General features: G+C 61.1%; 1 protein-coding gene across 4 annotated transcripts in view; it reads right to left on the bottom strand.

Annotated features, from left to right (window-relative positions):
* PRKCZ (protein kinase C zeta) overlaps nucleotides 1–17,532 on the bottom strand; it is an 89,879-nt gene that overhangs the window by 18,003 nt on the left and 54,344 nt on the right. For all 4 annotated transcript variants that reach the window (XM_059375589.1, XM_059375592.1, XM_059375590.1 and 1 more), the window contains 5 exons: nucleotides 10,792–10,877; nucleotides 7,802–7,933; nucleotides 6,734–6,812; nucleotides 5,617–5,666; nucleotides 2,936–3,124 (listed from right to left, as the gene is read on the bottom strand). In XM_059375589.1, the coding sequence (XP_059231572.1) occupies nucleotides 2,936–3,124; nucleotides 5,617–5,666; nucleotides 6,734–6,812; nucleotides 7,802–7,933; nucleotides 10,792–10,877 (536 nt within the window). The remainder of the gene's footprint in view (nucleotides 1–2,935; nucleotides 3,125–5,616; nucleotides 5,667–6,733; nucleotides 6,813–7,801; nucleotides 7,934–10,791; nucleotides 10,878–17,532) is intronic.

The following is a 17,532-nucleotide window of genomic DNA, read 5'->3' as shown; positions in this document are numbered from 1 at the left end:
TCACCATCACCACCACCATCGTCATCATCATGACCATCATGACCATCATCACCACCATCACCATCACCACCACCATCGTCATCATCATGACCATCATGACCATCATCACCACCATTACCATCACCACCATCACCACCACCATCGTCACCATCACCATCATCACCGCCATCATCTGTTCGCCATCTCTACCACCATCACCAGCTGTGTGCTGGCCTCTGAGCTACAGACTCTCCATGCACTGCCTCATGTGCTCCCCGTGGCAGCTGTGGGGGGCTAGTATCATCACCACTTAAGACAGGAGGAAACAGGATGGACGCTTAAGCAGGTTCCCCCACGTCCCATGCCCATCTCTACAGCACCAGCTCTAGCACAGGGCTTTCTCCCTCCCAATCATGCTGGGATCTGGGGAAAGCTGCAAGTCCCTTTAGAGGCACAAAGATTCCACAGCTCTGATTTCATTCCGACCCAGAAAGCGAGTTAGATGTTGAGCCTCTCCTCCTAAGGGTTGAGAAAGCGAGAGGGAAACAGATGTGTCCAGCGTCGTGCTGCCTGCCCCGAGGGTGTTTGGAAACAAATGAGCAAACTCTCAGTGGGGTTCATCCTCCTTGGGCTCAGTTCAGAGCTTCCTCTACTCCCCAGAAGACCCCCGGGATGGTCCAGCTTTGGAGCCAGCCATGCAGGCAGAGTGGTCCCAGCCCCGCCTCTCCTTGAGCTCAGCTAATGCAACCGCCAGTTGGTAGCCCTACGGGGCGTCTGGCACTGCACAGGAGGCCCTCAACCGAGCTCCCAACCAGCCTCGGCCATCTGTGCTCCAAAGGGACTTGGTCACCCAGGTGCTCAGGTGAAAATCCTGGTAGAAGGCTGAGATGTGCCTTCCCTCCCACATAGTAAAGAAACTAGGGTCTCCTGCTTGCAGGCAGCTGCTCCTTCCTGCCTGCAAGGCTCCCGAGGCCGTTTCAACAAAGTGCCGTCGACCAGGGGCCTGAAAACATCCAGCCCCGGCCTCTCACTGTCCTGAGCCAGAAGCCTGAAATCCGGGTGCCGGCAGGGTCACACCCCCTCTGGAGCCCTGAGGGAGGACAACCTGCCTCTTCTGTGCCTCCCTTTGCACACTGGTGTCCCTGTGTGTCTCTGTTTCCTTCTGTCTATCTGTCTGATCTCTGCTTTTCTCTAAAAGGACACCTGTTCCTGGACTCACGGCCCACCCAAACAATCCAGGACGATCTCCCCAAGATCCTTCACTTAATCATACCTGCAAGGACCCCATTCCCAAGTAAGTTCAGATTCACAGGTTCCAGGAGTTAGGATGTGGGCACATCCCCTGCAGGCCACATCTAGCCCACTGCAGTGTCCCCACTGATGTCCATGGCCCACACGCACGGCCACAGACACTAGGGTCTTGCACAGATGCACAAACACAGACAGGCATGTGACACATGCAGACACACACAGGCACACACACAGTGTGCACACGCAGCTCCCACTCACTGACTCCTAGAGTCACACTTTTCTTGAGAGATCACCTCCAAGTCCCACCCCACATCTTGGTCCACAGGAGATGATCTGAAGATGCCAAGAATGAACCAAAGCAGTAATTCTCTCCTAATTGCTTCTTTCAGTTCTACGAACTTGACTTCAGACAATCCACTAACTTTTCAGCTGGCCAGGGTTCCAGTCAGGGGGTCTGGAATCATCCTGCTGTGCTGCTAACCAGCAGTGTAGACTGGAGCAAACCACCTCCTCCTAAGCCTCAGTCTCCTCAGCTCCTCACCGGTGCCACCACTCACTCACAAGCTCAGCACTCAGGGGCCAGTTGGGCAGTCTGTGCACTGCACAAATGCACCCTGCTCGTAGGGCAAGTAATAGCTCTAGTTTAGCCCCAGCTCTTCCCTCCAAACCACGAGCCCGGGCCAGGGCTGGGGAGCCCTCCTGTGGTCCGCTGGGCCCACGGAGCTCAAGCCGCCTCATGTACTACACGGGCCCGAAGCAGCAGCATTACTGCTGCCCGTGCATCCAAACTGCCTCTGCTTCTAAGACACAGACTCTGCATTCAGCTGTGAAAGACAAAGACCAAAAAGACACAAAGCCAAGAAGCCCACAGAGATGCCCAACACCAGCAGTCATCCCAGGAATGCGGATTGAGCTACCGTGAGGGGCCGCTCCGCAGCCTCCGCGATAATCACAGACCAGAAAATGGCAAGTCCTGGAAAGGGTGCACAGAACTGCGGCCCGTGCGCACGGCTGGCAGGGACGTGAAGCGGCGCACCTGCCAGGCACAGCTCGCCGGTTCCTCCCACAGGACAGCGTGAGTGCCCCTCCAAGCCAGCACTTCCACTCCCAGGTCAATCCCCCGAGAACCGAGATGGCGCCTTGAACAAATGCCCACACGTGAACATGGACCACGGCACGGCTCAAGGTCACGGGAGTGGGGGGCTCATCTCTACCAGCAGGTGAACAGATGAGCCGAAGGTGGTCCGCTCAGAAAATGGACTATGGTTCAGGCATAAAAAGCAATGAGGTTCTGGGGCATCGGGGGGCTCCGTTAGGTGTCTGCCTTCAGCTTGGGTCACGATCCTGGGGTGCTGGGATTGAGTCGCACATGGCGCCTCCTGCTCTGTGGGGCGTCTGCTTCTCCTTCTGCCTCCGCCTGCGGGTCCCCCGCCCCGCGCATGCTCACGCACTCCCTCGGTCTCAAATAAACAAAAGTCTTAAAAAAAAAAAAAAAAAAAAAAAGCAAGCAGGGACATTCTGACACATGCCGCTATGGGAGGGAAACTCGGAACGTGACAGCCGCTGCCAGACGCCGGACACGAAGGGCCGCACAAATGTGTACTTTAAAAGGTTAAAACGGGGCGTGGCGCTACGTGCGCTTTACTCCCGTGGCACGCAGGAGGCAGCCGCGATGGAGCCCTGAAGGGCCGCAGGAGCCGCTCACCTCGTCGTCGTGGACCAGCTCTTTCTTCACCACCTTCATGGCGTACATCTGGTCGTTCTTCTTCAGCCGCACCAGCAGGACCTTGGCGTAGCTCCCGCGCCCGATGACCCTGATCAGGTCGAAGTCCTGCAGTCCGAGCCCCTGGGAGATTTTGATTCCGTCCATCCCGTCGATGACCGGCTGCAGGTCCTGAGGACGAGAGAGGACGTGAGAAAGCAAAGGCTCCTGGCCGTGGAGCCGACGAGTCCCCGCGGGGGCTTCTGCTCGCAGGCTCCGACCTCACCACCACGCCAGGCTCCCCAGTCACAGCCCAAGGCTGCCGCGGGAGCACGGGGTTCCCCGGGGCCTCCCACAGGCCCCCCAGCAGCGCTCTCCGGGGGTCAGAACGCTTCACCTGCTGAGGCGCGCACAGCCCCGCGCCTGGGCTGCAGAATGAAAGAGAAAGGCGATCCCGTGAAAACAGAAGCTCCGCCTCTCATCCTCCCTGGCCAGGGTACCTGCGGTGAACGCAGGAGAGACCGTGCTCCTGCCTCATACCAGACGCGGACCGACCAGGTAGAAAAATCGGGAAGTCCGGTCGCTCTACAGAAGCTGTGGCCCAGGAAAAAGGGCAGCTGTTCTGAGGTTCTGTGAGCGGAGGCTGCCGAGTCCTGCTGCTGTGACTTCCTCGCTCAAGGGGACACCTGCGTGTGCCTCACGCGCCACCCCGAGCTGGTCGCGCACTCAAGGCCAAACGGAACCTCAGTCCACATCTGGGAAGACCACAGAACAGCAGCAGAGGGCTTGCCCGGAAGAAGGGGCAGATCTCGACCCCGGGACTTCACGAACACTCGCATGTTCTTCCTCCCACTCCTGGCACAGCGGAGCTCCCCAAGCCCTTGGAATTCCCTAAGCGCAGAAAAGGTATCTTTTGCTATGTTCATGACACAACTCTAGAGACACCCCAGGCTACCTAAAGATGGGGGCCGCTTGCCTTGCTGGGGGACCAACCAGGTGACTGGAGGCTTGGAACCCAGCCTCACCCCGACCTCCGACCTCCAGGGATGGGAGAGGGGCCAGGGGCTGAGCCCATTCTCCAGTGACCAACAACCTAATCAATTGTGCCCCTGTTATGAAGTCTCCAAAGAAACCCCGAAGGACGGGGTCTGGAGCATGGGGAGGTGGACACGTGGTGTGCCTGGACGGGCACGGGAGCTCCGCGCGCTTCCCCCACCCCGACTGCAGGCAGCTCCCGAGTTAGAGCCTCTGATCATAAGCTAGTTATAAGCTAGTTATCTAGTAAGTAAAATGTTTCTCTGAGCTCTGTGAGCTGCTCAAGCAAATCAGTAAGCCCACGGAAAGGGGCGCGGGAACCCAATTCACAGCTCACTGGTCAGAAGCACAGGGAACCACCGAGCCTGTACGTGGCCTCTGAGGGCGCGGGTCCTGTGGCCTGAGCCCTCCAGCTGCGGGGGCTGATGCGCGCTCCAGGCCAATGGGGTCAGAATGGAGTGAAGTTGTAGAACAGTGGGTCAGGGTTCCCCAGGAACCGGAGACCTGCTCAGTGATGTGCGGAAAGGGTTTTATGTCGATACAATTTGACAAAAACTGCGGCCCAAGAGCCAGGCCTGGAGCCGCTCCACTATCTGGGCACGGAGGGTGCTGGGGAGACAGAACCCACAGCAGCACGGAGCCACGGCTGGATCCCAAGAGACTCTGCGACGACAGACCCCGGGAGAGGCAGAGGCCGTGCCCCGGGCAGGACTGAGCCAGGGCCGGGCTGGCGCAAGCCCTCTCCTCTCTGCCCAGCAACAGACCAACCTCACTGTCCTGCACAGCCCGCCCACCGAAGCCACAGGGTGCCCGGCTCCCCGCAGGCCGGCCCATGTGTGCCAGCACCCTGTAGCCTCGTGAGCTACCCATCTTCCAGGGGTGGGAGCACCTGTCTGCCGGCGGCAGGAGGCGGAAGACAATTGCAGAGAATGTAAGCACATGAACCTTGGGACGGGGGGAGTCAGGTCACCAGCACATGTGTTGCGTGTCCATCAGTGTGTGTCCGTGTTGGCCACAAGCCCGCCCGGAACAGGACAAAGCGGGATTCCTCCACGACGGCGGCCGTGCGAGAGGACGGCGGGATCCTGCCCCTCAGGGACCAGCCTTCCCACCGTTTCTCGAAGCCCACGCGCCTGGGGTCTCTGTGCAGCCCACTGTGGGGGCCCGAGCCGCCCTGTACTGACACGGGAGGAGCCGACCAGGCGCCGTGGAAAACAGCTCCCTGCGTGCCAGGTGTTCACACGCGCCCTTTCAGCTCACCCTCACGAAAAGGTGCGGCCAATATCCAGCTTCACTACAGAGGACTCTGAGGTCAGAGAGGCCCCTGCAGCGCGCAGCTCTGAGATCAGCACAACCACCCCACAGCCTCACAGCGGATTCTGCGCCCGCGTCTGCTGCCGCCGCCGGCTCTCTGTCCGCCTAACGATGCGGAGGTTCCTTCTGCGCCGGATACTGGAGACTCCACGGGACTCCGCCCTGAACCCCTCAGTGTGCGTCCCCGGAGATGTCCGCAGACCAGGCCCTCACAGTGGGCAACAATTCCCAAACCTGTCTCGTCCGCATTTAAATTTCCATAATTGCCCCAGAAATGAGCTAATGAACTTCCAAGAAGAACCTGCAAACACGAACGAGCCGTTTCGTACACTCACCTCAGAGTCCTCTTTAACGTCATGTTTCCGGGTTGAAGAAATGTAAGCGACTAGTGAAGAGAAAGAAAAAAACCAGGACGTCGCAGGCGCCGTCAGGAGCGCGGCCCAGGACGTGGGGGCTCCCCGCCGCCCCTCCCTCCCCCACGGGCCCGTGGACACCCGGCCCAGGGCAGGCCGGGGCAATCCCGGCGCAGTCCCACCTACTCGCCGAGGCCGAAGGAAATGCAGCCCCGGGTCCCACCAGACCTCCTGACTCCGCACCTCTGGGGGTGGAACTTGGGAACCAGCATTTGTGATTCTAGACTCATCTAGAAGTAACTATCCGCAAGATTTCCGTGCCTAGCCTTCCAGATGTTCTTGGGGTGTGCAGGTGCGGGGAAGAGGCGACGGAGGGGTGGGGGGGACGGGGTGGGCCCACACGTAAAGGGAGCGGGCGGGCTGCGCAGGCGGCTGGGGCGTGGGGGGTGTTTATTAGAAATCTCCTTTGTGTGAGGTTGCGCTAAATGCTTCATGTTCTGTGGTCTCCTTTCCAGGGCTCTCAGGGCACAGAACGCACGTTTATGACGTGGGGGCTGGGGCTCTTAGTGCCTAGACTTCGGGAGCTCGGAGCTGGGCTATCAGTCCCACCAGTATTCAAAACCTTTCTCCAAATTAAAAAAAAGGAGCACAACATTAAAAAGAGTCTCTCCCCCACCACAAAACCCCCACAAAATCCCACAGAAACTCAGGAACCAACGTGCCAGCAGGCTTTCCCATGGAGACCAGCCTCTGCGGCAGCCCACCCGTGGGAGGGCCTGGCTGCGGTTGCTGCCGCAGCAAGTCTTTTCCAGAACTCCCAAAGTTAGTGCCGAGGAGAACGCCCGCCTGGACCCCCACGGCAGCCACTCTCGGACATGTGTGCGTCCAGGGAAGGCCACCCCACCCTGCCGCCTCTGCCCAGGGATGGCGGAAGGCCCTAGAGACGCCCCCGCCCCCACAGTGAGGGGCCCGGGCTGCCAATATTGACCCTCGGAGAGCAGGTGGGAGCTAGAAAGGATTCGGGGTCAGAAGGGGCGGCCCGCGGGACTCCCAGGGTAGAGAGCCGGGGCTCCGCCAGCAGGAAGAAAGCGGCCCCTACTTCCATCGGTGTCCTCAGAAGGAAGGCCCGCGTCCTCCTTGTCATCCACTGCAGGTTCCTGGGAAGGCATGACAGAATCCTGCAGGGGCGGGCAGTAGGGAGTGACCAGGCAGGTGTTACGAGGGAGCTCTGGAGACACTGTGTCACTTTCTATCACCACCTCCCGGGACAGACACATTGTAGCCCATGTCCTAACACCAATTCCACCGATGCACCTGCTGTCCTCACCACCCTGGAGACAGGAAGACCCACACGGAGCTCTCCTGTGATCCTACAGCGGGCGGCCACCCAGCACCTCCGGCTGTGATCTTTCCAGCAAGTGCTTTACAGAATGGGGCATCGGCACACCATCCTCGGAAGTCCGCCCCGCCCCCACTGCTGCGTCACAGAGTCCCGGGGGCTGATGTCACAGCTGAGGCAGCCCCCATTGGCCGACACTAAGCCCTGGGCATCGGCAGTCCTCAGCCCCTGGAGGCTTACATCTTTGGGGCCTTATTTCTTAGGCTAACGCGGACCTATGGGGTCAAAGGGTATGTGCACCTTCTTGGTTTTCGGCAGCCATGTCTGAAGGGACATTAGGAAGACAGTGTGCATCCCCCCACACCGGTCTGTGGAGGGACCCCCTGCCCAGTGCTCAGCAATATCGGGGTTAGACATCAGACGTGAAGAGCACGTGGAAGGGCCAGAGTGCTTCACGTGCACGCTCACAGGCTGGTGGTGAGGGGCACACGGGAGGCACGTCCTCTGACTTTCAGAGCGTCCCGGGGCTTTCCCTCCACTCCAAGTCTGGGGTACAGATGAGCCTCCCCCGTACCTTCACCCCAGCGCAGCAGAGGGCCCTGGAGGCCCCACAAGAGGCCCCCCCAGCCCAAGAGTGCAGGGGGCTCCCAGGGCTTGGGAAGGGGGCCCCACCCCATCTGGGGTGCCGGCCCGGGTCACGGCTCTGCCACCCACAGGGACCCCCTCCTTTCGTCTCCGTGGTGGCAGGGTCCCTTCCGGACAGAAGGAGCCCAAGGGTCACCGAGGCCGCCCCCCGCAGGGCCCTGGACTCGGGGCAGCCACACTCACCATGCGCCTCTTGCAGGTCAGCGGGACGAGCACGTGACAGCGCTTATGCACCAGGAGCTGGCAGTGGATGCAGCGGTAGCCCTGCCTCGCGAGACCCCATATCCTCTCACTGCACTGGCCACAGTACGCTCTCTGCGGGCAGGAACAGGGGCTGTCAGGGCTGGGGTGGCCCCAGAAGCCAGAGACCCGGCTCAGCACTGGGCCCCGTGGCACTGTCCCTGACCGGAGGCCAGGACAAGACGTGGCCCAGTCAGCTGACCACCTGGACACCAGGCTCTGCCTGACCTCAGGAGCCCCCACTGCAGTCTACCCCAAGGCTGGGGGAGCCGAGGGCCCCAAGGAGGGGGCAGGGACCCCGCTTTGGCAGGGCTGGTGAGACCCCTCCTTTAGACAGGGACGCACCCCTGCTTGTGGGGGCAGGAGGGGGATCGCGGCTCCGGCCGGGCTGTGTGGGGGCCGTCCAGATTCGCCTCGGGTGACCATGGCAACAGCTCTCTGACGTGTCGTTATTTTGAACAGCTAGGGGCAGTCTGTGATTATCTTGGGGTGTTTTCTGGGCATTTTTAGAGATTTTTAAGTGATTCTTCTGTTCTTCCAGGTTCTGAACGTCGGAAGCTAATGGTGACTAGGGCTTGTTCAGTGATGTTTTCCCAAATTTTGACTGTTACAAAGTGCAGGAGGATGAGTGTTCAGAAATCTGGCCGCACGCGGCAGGTGGTGGCGTGAGTGGTGCCGGCCTCTTTTTTCCAGCCGCAGCTCAAATGCAGGGTTAACAGACTTCATCCTTTTGAGAGAGCCTCTCCGTACTCCTGAGCAGTGATGAAAACAAGCACAGTTGTACTGAGCACAGCTCACTTATGGCGGCGGATGGAGTCCTCTTGGCACATGGACGCGTATGTGGTGGCGTGGACGGACCACGTGCCCGGAGCTCACGGCCACGGGCACTGAGACGCCACCTCCACGTCCGCGAAGCGCGAGCAGAGAAGCCAGGGCCTGAGGGGGCCGGTCCCCACACACAGAGCTTCAGCGACCAGTGCCTGGGGCAGTGCCCAGCACACAGTGGTCCCCAACGCATGTCCGCTAAGGTCAAGTAAACACACGCTCCCCCACATCACTTTCCACTTTGAAACAGGACAGAAAAGCACTTATTCCAAGGCTCGTGTGTTGCGCGAAGCACCCGTCCCGCGAGCTGCTGAACGCAGAACCCGGGGCCGTCGGGGAGCGGGCTGAAGGGCAGCGGACGGTGGCGAGGGCCGGACGGCGGGGCCGGCTGCAGCGGCACCTCCAACGCCTGCAGCTCTGGCCACCCTCCTTTGGTCCCGGCGCGGCCCACGTCGGGCAACCGCCGAACGCCTGAGCTCGGAGAAGAGCTTCCCGTCTCTTCTGCACGTCCGGCTGCGTCAAAGCACTCGTCAAGCCGTTAGGAACGACCCGCCTTTCTGGTGGAACACAGCGACGCGTTCAGCTTCCCACGGTCACCGCCGCGTGACCAGCCTGCGACGCTGCTCCCATGGGCCCCTGGGTGACCTCACGGCGTCACGGCAGGCTGCGGACCGACGGCGGCCTCCTCTCCCCGGGCTCTGCACAGGGGCACAGAAGAGACGTGGAACCCGCGCCCGTGAGGCTGCCACAGGCTCTTATCTCAGACCCGTGTTTGAACCGTTAACTCTTCAGGAAATGCGATGCTAAAAATAGAATGAAACCTAAATCCAAAGCTCCGATACTCTGAAGTTCACCTGATGAATAAACCAAGGGTTTTTAAGCCTCCCACGCGGCTGACTTGGTCCTTGGCTCGTGTTCTCTGCCGCGCGTCGCCCTTTCCGGTCACACCGAGCTCTCTTCCGTGGGAGCCTGTGGTTCCCGCGGCTCTTGCTGGATGCCCAGTTCCCACTATGCTCTGCACTTCTTGCCAGGTGAGTCCCCCGTCCTACCGATTCACCTGTGTGGTCCCTGAGGCCCCGCCAGCCCCCGAGGGGCCCTCCTAGGCTGGCCCGTTAGGCTGCAGGTCCCGGGTTCCAGGACAGGCCCTGACCTGGCCCTCATGCCTCACCCTATCCAAGATACTGGTGTCGCCTCCTTTCCTAGGGTGGAGGTCTTGATTTCTTCTTCGGAAACTCACTGGATTTCTCTCTTAGATTCACCAGTGGAACTTTTTCTCACTGTTCTAGAAGAAAAGTCGTGTCAAGGCCAGATAAAGATCTAGGCGGGGGAACTCACTTTCTGCCCTTGGGTCACCGAGGTGTGTTCGCAGGACGAGGGTCGACTGTGATGATTCCTCCCCACCCCCGATTGCCCTTGGTTCTGAGTCCCCTGTCTTGGCCGGACCTGGAGGCCAGGTCTGCCCCGTTCCCCATGTTTATCACAGGGTTGTGCATTTCCCCTCCACCGGTCACTTCCTAGGGCCACTGAAGGAGCACAGCCCTACGTACCCTGCGTACACCTTGGGTTTGGACCTCTGGCTCCAGAAGGAACTTCTGTCCCAGGTCTGCAGGGCTTTGGTCCGGCTGCCCTGGGACATGAAAGTCCTTGGCCAGTGAGGCCCCTGCAGGCACCTCCCCTTCCACTGTGAAGTGGGACGATCCCAAAGCCACCTGAATTACATCACTTCTAGAGAACAGAAGCGCATCCTGAAGACAGAGGACGGAAAGGATGGGCTGGGGGCCACGTGTGTGGCAGACGTGGGGCTCTCGGGGTCCCGGGGCTCACAGGAGACGCACAGCGTGCGCGCCAGCGTCCTCAGTCAAATCTGCAGACCCACGTTCGACCACACGCAAGCTAGGACCTTGAAGCTCCCGCGCCCCATGCAGCAGAGCAACACGGAGACACACCCCCACACTCGCCACGCAGCCACCACGTGCAGAAAAGGCCTGGTGCTTCTGGAACGGGCTTGCGTGACGCACTCAGCAGCAAGTGTCCCCACCTTTCTCTTCGCTGGTGAGGGCAGTGCAGGCCGGGCGGTGACAGCCCAGGAGCTGAGGGGCGGCACTCACCCTGTTAAAGCGCTTGGCCTGGAAGAGATGGCCGTTGGCGCGGTACAGCTTCCTCCATCTTCTGGCTCCGCGGCGGTAGATGGATTCTGGGGGGGGGGGACAAGGGAGAGGGGTAAGGAAACAGTCCAGCAGCCTGCCAGCCCCCTCCCCCCCCCCGAGGTGCACGCGGACGGCCGCCCTGGAGCGGGACAGCAGCTGGGCGGGCGGCCCCTGTGAGGGTCCGGCTGGGACGTCGTAGAGGCCAGAGCGCGTCCAAGCCTCCCTGTTTTCCCTTCCACCGGGCTGCGACCTTGTGCCTCACCATCCACGGAGGGGCCGCAGCTGCCACGCGGAGTCCACGGTGAGCCTGACGTGCCGCCAGGCGTCCTGTCCACCCGCACACGAGAGACCCCGGCCCGACAGCTCTCGGGGCAGAGGTGAGGCAGACACACCAAGCCCTTACGCGGAGTTGAGGGTTACCAAGCACGTTGCTTTCAAAAACGGCGTTCCAGAATCCAAACTCGTAAGAAGGACGCCGCTGACCAAAAAAGCTGGAATTACGGATTTAACTAGAACTGTCGGTTTCGTTCTTCCCCAAACATGCTCGTAACTTTGCTCCTTCCAAATGCTCTGAAGCAAACACCGGTACAAACAAAATACTCAGGACACAACGAGAAGCTTTGTGCTTTTATAAAGTTCCACACTGAAAGCCACTTTCATGAGTTGTGGAAGTGCCACGAATGCACACCAATGTGGAGACTAACGAAATGTTTTTAAAACAAGCAAATTACCAGCTCTGGCTGGACCCTGCTGAAATCAGGTCATGGCCACCGGACAGCCCGCTTCCCTCCCCTTAAACGGGAGACTGAGGGAGAAACAAGATGTCCAGATTCCTCTGCAGCAGGAGCCCCCAGCGGTGGGCAGCTGGGGGACTGGCAGAGGCCCACACATTGCCCAGGACTCCTCAGAGGTTTCCCGCCACAGACGCTCAGGCAGCACCCAGACGTGAGCAGGGACACGCGGGAGGAGGTGGCACCAGCCTTCACCTCCCGCTCCGCCACCTGCAAGTTCACACCTGGGCGCCACGGGACACCAGGACCACCTTCAGTCCGTTTGGCCCTCAGCTCTAAGGAGTCCCTGGTGATGCCCAGGGCCTTTATCCAGATGATGAGGTGTGTCCTGCCATATCCAGCCCTTCCAGCCTACCTGGCTTGATTTGGGGGAAGGCTGGTGTGGGGGGGGCAGGTCCATGCTGATGTCCACAGGACTAACCGTCCCCACAATCCCAGGCATGCCCCCGACCCTCCCTGCACGTGGCATTCACAACCCCCAGCTGTCCTGCAGAGAGATGTCACTGAGTGACAGACACAGACGGAGGGACAGAGACATAGGGGAGCTGAGCTGGCCTGCTGGGGACACCCCGGTGCCAACATGCTGGTTTTCTTGTGCCCAGCGCACACACCACATGGAAACCTACAAATACACCCGACCAGACAAGACGCACGAAGATGCCCTAGCAGAGGCCAAGGGTACGAGGGGAGCCCTGAGGGGACAGGACCCAGAGCCGCACGCAGCCCCGCAGGCCCAGAGCACTGGAGGAGGACTCACTGTCTGAGGAGATGAAGGCGTTCTAGGAAGTGTTAGACCAGTGCCAGGTTCGGGACGGTGTGGCCTCTGGGGGCGCCCCGGGCAGGCGGGCGCTGGTGAGGCTCTATCCCACCGGCCACTGGGCCACACATGTCCGCTACCCCGTGCTCTGTAGGTTCGCGAGTGACACGCCTCGCAGGTGCCCCACAGCCGCGCTAGACGGAAACAGGTGAAACGGTAAAAGCTGTGGGAGGGACCGCAGGCAGCAAGTGTGGCTACAAGTGATTTTGGACGTCTCCCTCTGACCCATCTTTAAGGACTCATTTGAACCTTTTCTGGGGCTGAAGCAGGGGGACACCCCCGGAAGCAGATGCTGAATTCAATTTTAAATAAAGTGTATCAAATTGAAAAATGAAACAAAGTTCTAAGTAGCCAAAGAAAGGCCCTGTCCCCTGCTGCGGGTCCTGCCCACGGGCAGCCCAGGGGCCACTGCGGGTTGCCAGGAGGTCCAGGAAAACACTCCCAGGGGCTGGGTCCTGCTCACCTGTCCGCCTGCCCCATCAGCTCAGGCGGAAGTGTGACCTTCCTGCTGTCGGTGGAGTGTGGCTTCAAGGAAACGTGTGTGGGTGCCTCTGGGCAAGGGATCGAAGCGGGGGGTTACTCTGTGTCAGCAGGGCTGGGCTGCGGAGGCCAGACGCACAGCCAAGTGCTGTTCTGGATGTTTCCGGGAGGGTGTTTCTTTTGCTTTGTTTTTATCTCTTTGTTTTTTAAGTAGTCTCCACACCCCTGCAGAGCTCATTGTGAAGCCTGAACTCACAACCCCCAGATCAAGACCTCAGCTGAGATCAAGAGGCAGATACTCAACCACCAGAGCCACTCAGGAGCCCCAGGGGCATCTCTGGAGGGGACTGACGTTTAAACCAGGGGACTCGGAGTGAGGCAGACTGGCCTCCGTGACATAGGTGGGCCTCATCCAATCAGCTGAAGGCCTGACTAGAGCGAATGACGGGCATCGCCGAGCAGGAGGGAACTCTGCCTGCGGCGGCCAGACTTTCAACCTGAACTGAAGCTCGGGCTCTTCTTGGTCTGCAGACCGCCGACCCGACCTGCCCACCCCCCTAACGGCACAGCCGGCTCCTTACCACAGAGCTGTTTTCCTCTATTCACACACCCTACTGGTTCTTTCTCTGGACACCCCTGACTGACAGGAGGTCTCTAAGACAGTGTTACCTTTATCCCCACCCTACGCAGGCACAGGATGGCGTTTGCAAAACCCCTGGCTTTGCAGACCCCGGCAAGGCACCACGGTCTTGGCATGGCTTCAGGCAAGGGCAGGGAGCACCGCCCCCTCCTGGGGTGTCCGATCCACGCCCAGGCCGCTGCCTGGAAAGCAGCCGTCAAGTGAGTTACAAAGAACCACAAGGGACAGCGGGACAACCTTCGCTTATAAAAATATCTATGTATATTACACACACAGGCAATTTATTTATTTCAGATTTACAGAAAGTTCAAAGACAGTACAGAGAGAGCCCACGTCACCTGCCCACAGCGTCCCCTCCCGCAGCACCTGACTTCCGCTGACGTGTTCGTCAAGACGGAGGTGAACACCACGGCTGTTCCCTAACTCCAGCCGGAGCCGGCAGCCCCCATACACTTCAGGGCTCGGGACACTTCCAGACTCTGGGAACACTGCGGCGAAGACAGGGGAGCCCACGGCGTGCACGCCCCACCCGCGTCTTCCCACGGGCGTGCGGCACGTTGGTCACGACTCGTGGAGCAATACTGACGTGTGGCCATGACCAGGCCCTACTCTCCTCGGATTTCCTCAGCGTCTCCCTGCCACCCTCGTTCAGACCCAGATGCCACCCAGAACCCCACCCAGCCCCTCGCCCCGCTCGCCCAGGCCCCTTTCGGTGGTGGCCGCTTCCCCACGTCCCTGGCTGGACAGCCCCGCTGACACTGAGGGGGGCGGGTCAGACGCCCGGTCGGGTGCCCCCTCCTGGGGTCTGCCTGCTGTTTCTCTCAAGACTGGACTGGGGTTACCACCTCCCTAATTTTTTTTTAAAGATTTTATTTATTTATTTGAGAGAGAGACGGCACAAGCAGGGGGAGCAGTGGGCACAGGGAGAGGGAGAAGCAGGCTCCCTGCTGAGGGGCTCCTTCCCAGGACCCCAAGATCACGACCTGAGCCGAAGGCAGAAGCTTCACCGACTGAGCCCCCCAGGCGCCCCTCACCTCCTTAACTTCTGAATCAACTGAGCACCTTTCATGAAAACCCACATTCCCACCACGGCAGCCACCAAACCCCCAAAACTTCCGAATGTCGGACTGTTTACTAGAAGGTTCCCTAAGTGCAGGGCTGGATGCAGCGGGATGCGGCCCGCTCGGCCTTCCTGAGCTCAGCTGGGGCCCACCATCCTCTGCCCTCGCTGGCCAGGGCCATCCGCCTTGGGGGCCACCAGCTCCAACGACTGTCACGTTCGCGGATTCTGGGTTTCTGCCTGGAAAGTCACAGCCCCTATTCTTGATTTGAAGTGACAACCACCCCTTGTAAACGGGGAAAAAAAGAACACATGTCCTCAGAGAGCACACGTGTGCAGCAGGGGCTGGTGCTCGGGGAACGGCGCTGGCTCTGCGCCCCCACCGCGCGTCCCCTTCTTGCCCGCTGATTTCAGCACCTGCAGGAAAGGGGTCCCCCACACAGGTCGGGTGGGCAGGAAAGACCTCCAAGGGGGTGTCAGGGCCCTGCCTGCGGCACAAGGCAGCTGCCCAGAGTCCCGTCGGGTCTGAGGTTCAGCCTCGGCTGTGTGGTCAAGGCCGCGCTCTGAGGTCCGTGTGCCGCCAGGGCCCTTCCCGGGCGCCCGCGCTCTGGCCTGGGCACCACGGCGAAGGCTGGGCAGCTCGCAGTGGCGCCCGGGGCGCGTGGGGTGCTCTCCCCTCCCCCCAGCATCAACTCCAACCCTTGGAAGAAGCTCTTCGCTTGTCTTTGAAATTCTATAATTAGGAGGCCGCAGGGAATTTTAACGAGCTCAGTTTCTATGGCAATGCCGCGTCTTGAGGGCTCTGACAAGAAGAGCTCGTGGAGCGACAGTGTGAAGAAACCCCGCGGCCCGCAGACACGGGGACGAGCGTGGGCTGTGCCCGAGTTCCGGGGCAGGGCACCGTGGCAGGCAAAGTCTCTCTCGCTGTTCGCGGGCCACGGGCCGGGGTGAGCAGCACAGCCCCGCGCCACGCCACGAGGACGGCCGCAGAGCCCTGAGCCCGGGAAGTGCTGCCCGGATGCGGTACACATTGGGGCGCACCGCGTGGGGACTGTCCCATGCCGCTCCCCGGGGGGGTGACCTGCTGAGTGACCCGGCCCCAAGCAGGGGCAAGGAGCTGGTGAGGTGGCTTCGGGCCAAAGGGTGGGAAGCGGAGTGTGACTGAGAGCAGGGGCCCAGGGCAGAGGGGGCGCCGCCGCCTACCAGCTTCCTCCCTGCGGCCGGCTGCTCCGACTGGACTCTGTGCCCCGGGGGCGGGACCCCGGCTCTCTGAGCGGCTGTCCTCAGTACAAGGCTCAGCCTGGCTCGTTCCGGGCAAGTATCTGACATGCAACAGTAAGACAAAGGACACACTGCCAGAGCTAGGACAGCTAAGACAGCCCCGTCCCTCCGTCCTCCAGGACTGTGCGGAGATGTGCGTGTCGGGGCAGAAAGGTGGTGGCCAGTGCTCCTGCAGGACCCAGCTCTGTGTCACATCGCCGGCCGGGGTGGGGGTTCAGAGAACGCTTGCCCCAGGACCCCCTGTTCTCGCCAAATGCACATTCCACTCACAGGCTCGGAGGACACGCTGCCACGTGACCTTCTGGAATCAGCAGGCTGGGGTTTTGGGGGGGTCCCGACCTCAGTCTGGCTGCCGGGGAGGGACCTGGTGCCGTGGGGCAGCCCGGTGGGCACCCTGGCTGGGAGGTTCCCGAGGACAACAGAGAGTGTGGACGAACATGCAGTCCCTGCGTCCCTTAGGGGACCGAGCCGTGGCTCCTGTCCCAGGCCTGCAACGAGCAGGGCACCACGGAGGGACGTCCCTGAACACCAGACTGCCTCTCCAGACACGCTCTGTGAGGGCCTCCCTCGGGGCACGTGGCCCATCTGCTGCGGCCACCGCGGTCTGCCGTGCCTGCCCGCACGGCCACCCAGCAGCAGCGAGACAGCCCAGGCTCCGGGCTAAATCCCGGGGCTGGCCTGCGGGCACACTGTGGATTAGAGCTGGGACTGCGGAGACCACGCAATGGCGAGCCTCTCCTCCGAGGGGAACGGGGACTGCACTCGGCTCCCCTCTCTCCGGGCCCAGCGTGCCGCCACCCTGCCTCGCGTCTCCTAGTGTGACGCCCCCGTGCCAGCGGCGGGGACATGGTCCTCGAGGCTCCGCATCCCCTGCAGGGCTTCCCGCTGGCCCCTTCCCCAGCAGCCAGGGTGAGGCCACAACGGCAGAGCGGGGGGAGCCGGGATGCCACGGCGGAGGGGGGCTGACCCGCCGGGGAAGACGCGGTCCGTGGGTGGGGCAGGGGACAGGATGCCACTTCTCCCGCGAGAGGAAAAGGCCCCATGGAGGACAGACAGGCGCGGACGGCCCGCGCGGGGGTCTGTGCAAACAGGTCCCCTGCTTCGGAAGCCGAAGTCTGATTCCCGCGCGCTAAGAAACCTGGTGCGGCGAGCAGGCGCGTGCCGGCGCGTGCCCGGGGATCCCGCTGCTGACTTTGCAAAATGAGAGCTGCTCACCCGCAGAGCCCCCGACCGGAGCCGGGGCCGGCAGGGGCCGGCAGGGGCTGGCAGAGCACCGAGCAGTCACCCAGCCCCATGGCGCGGCCTGCCCAGGGAGAGGGTCGCGGAAAGGGTCACGGCCCTCCAGGGGCTCCTCAGAGCTGCCCCTCCCTCACCACATGCTGTCAGCGGCCCTGAAGAACACCGTCCTGCGAGGTTGGTTTTAAGGAGGGATTTAACAGGGATTTCTTTTTCTTTTTTTTTTAAGCTTTTATTTATTTATTAGAGAGAGAGAGAAAGAGCACGAGCATGAGCACGGGGAGTGGCGGGAGAAGGGAGAAGCAGACGCCCACGGAGCAGGAGCCCGACGCGGGGCTCCTCCTAGGACCCTGGGATCACGACCTGAGCCGAAGGCAGAGGCTTCACCGACTGAACC

This window comes from Mustela nigripes, chromosome 14 (genome assembly GCF_022355385.1).
Source record: "Mustela nigripes isolate SB6536 chromosome 14, MUSNIG.SB6536, whole genome shotgun sequence".
Taxonomy (NCBI): domain Eukaryota; kingdom Metazoa; phylum Chordata; class Mammalia; order Carnivora; family Mustelidae; genus Mustela; species Mustela nigripes.
Note: the sequence above shows the minus strand (reverse complement) of the source record. Positions and strands in the feature narration are given on the sequence as shown.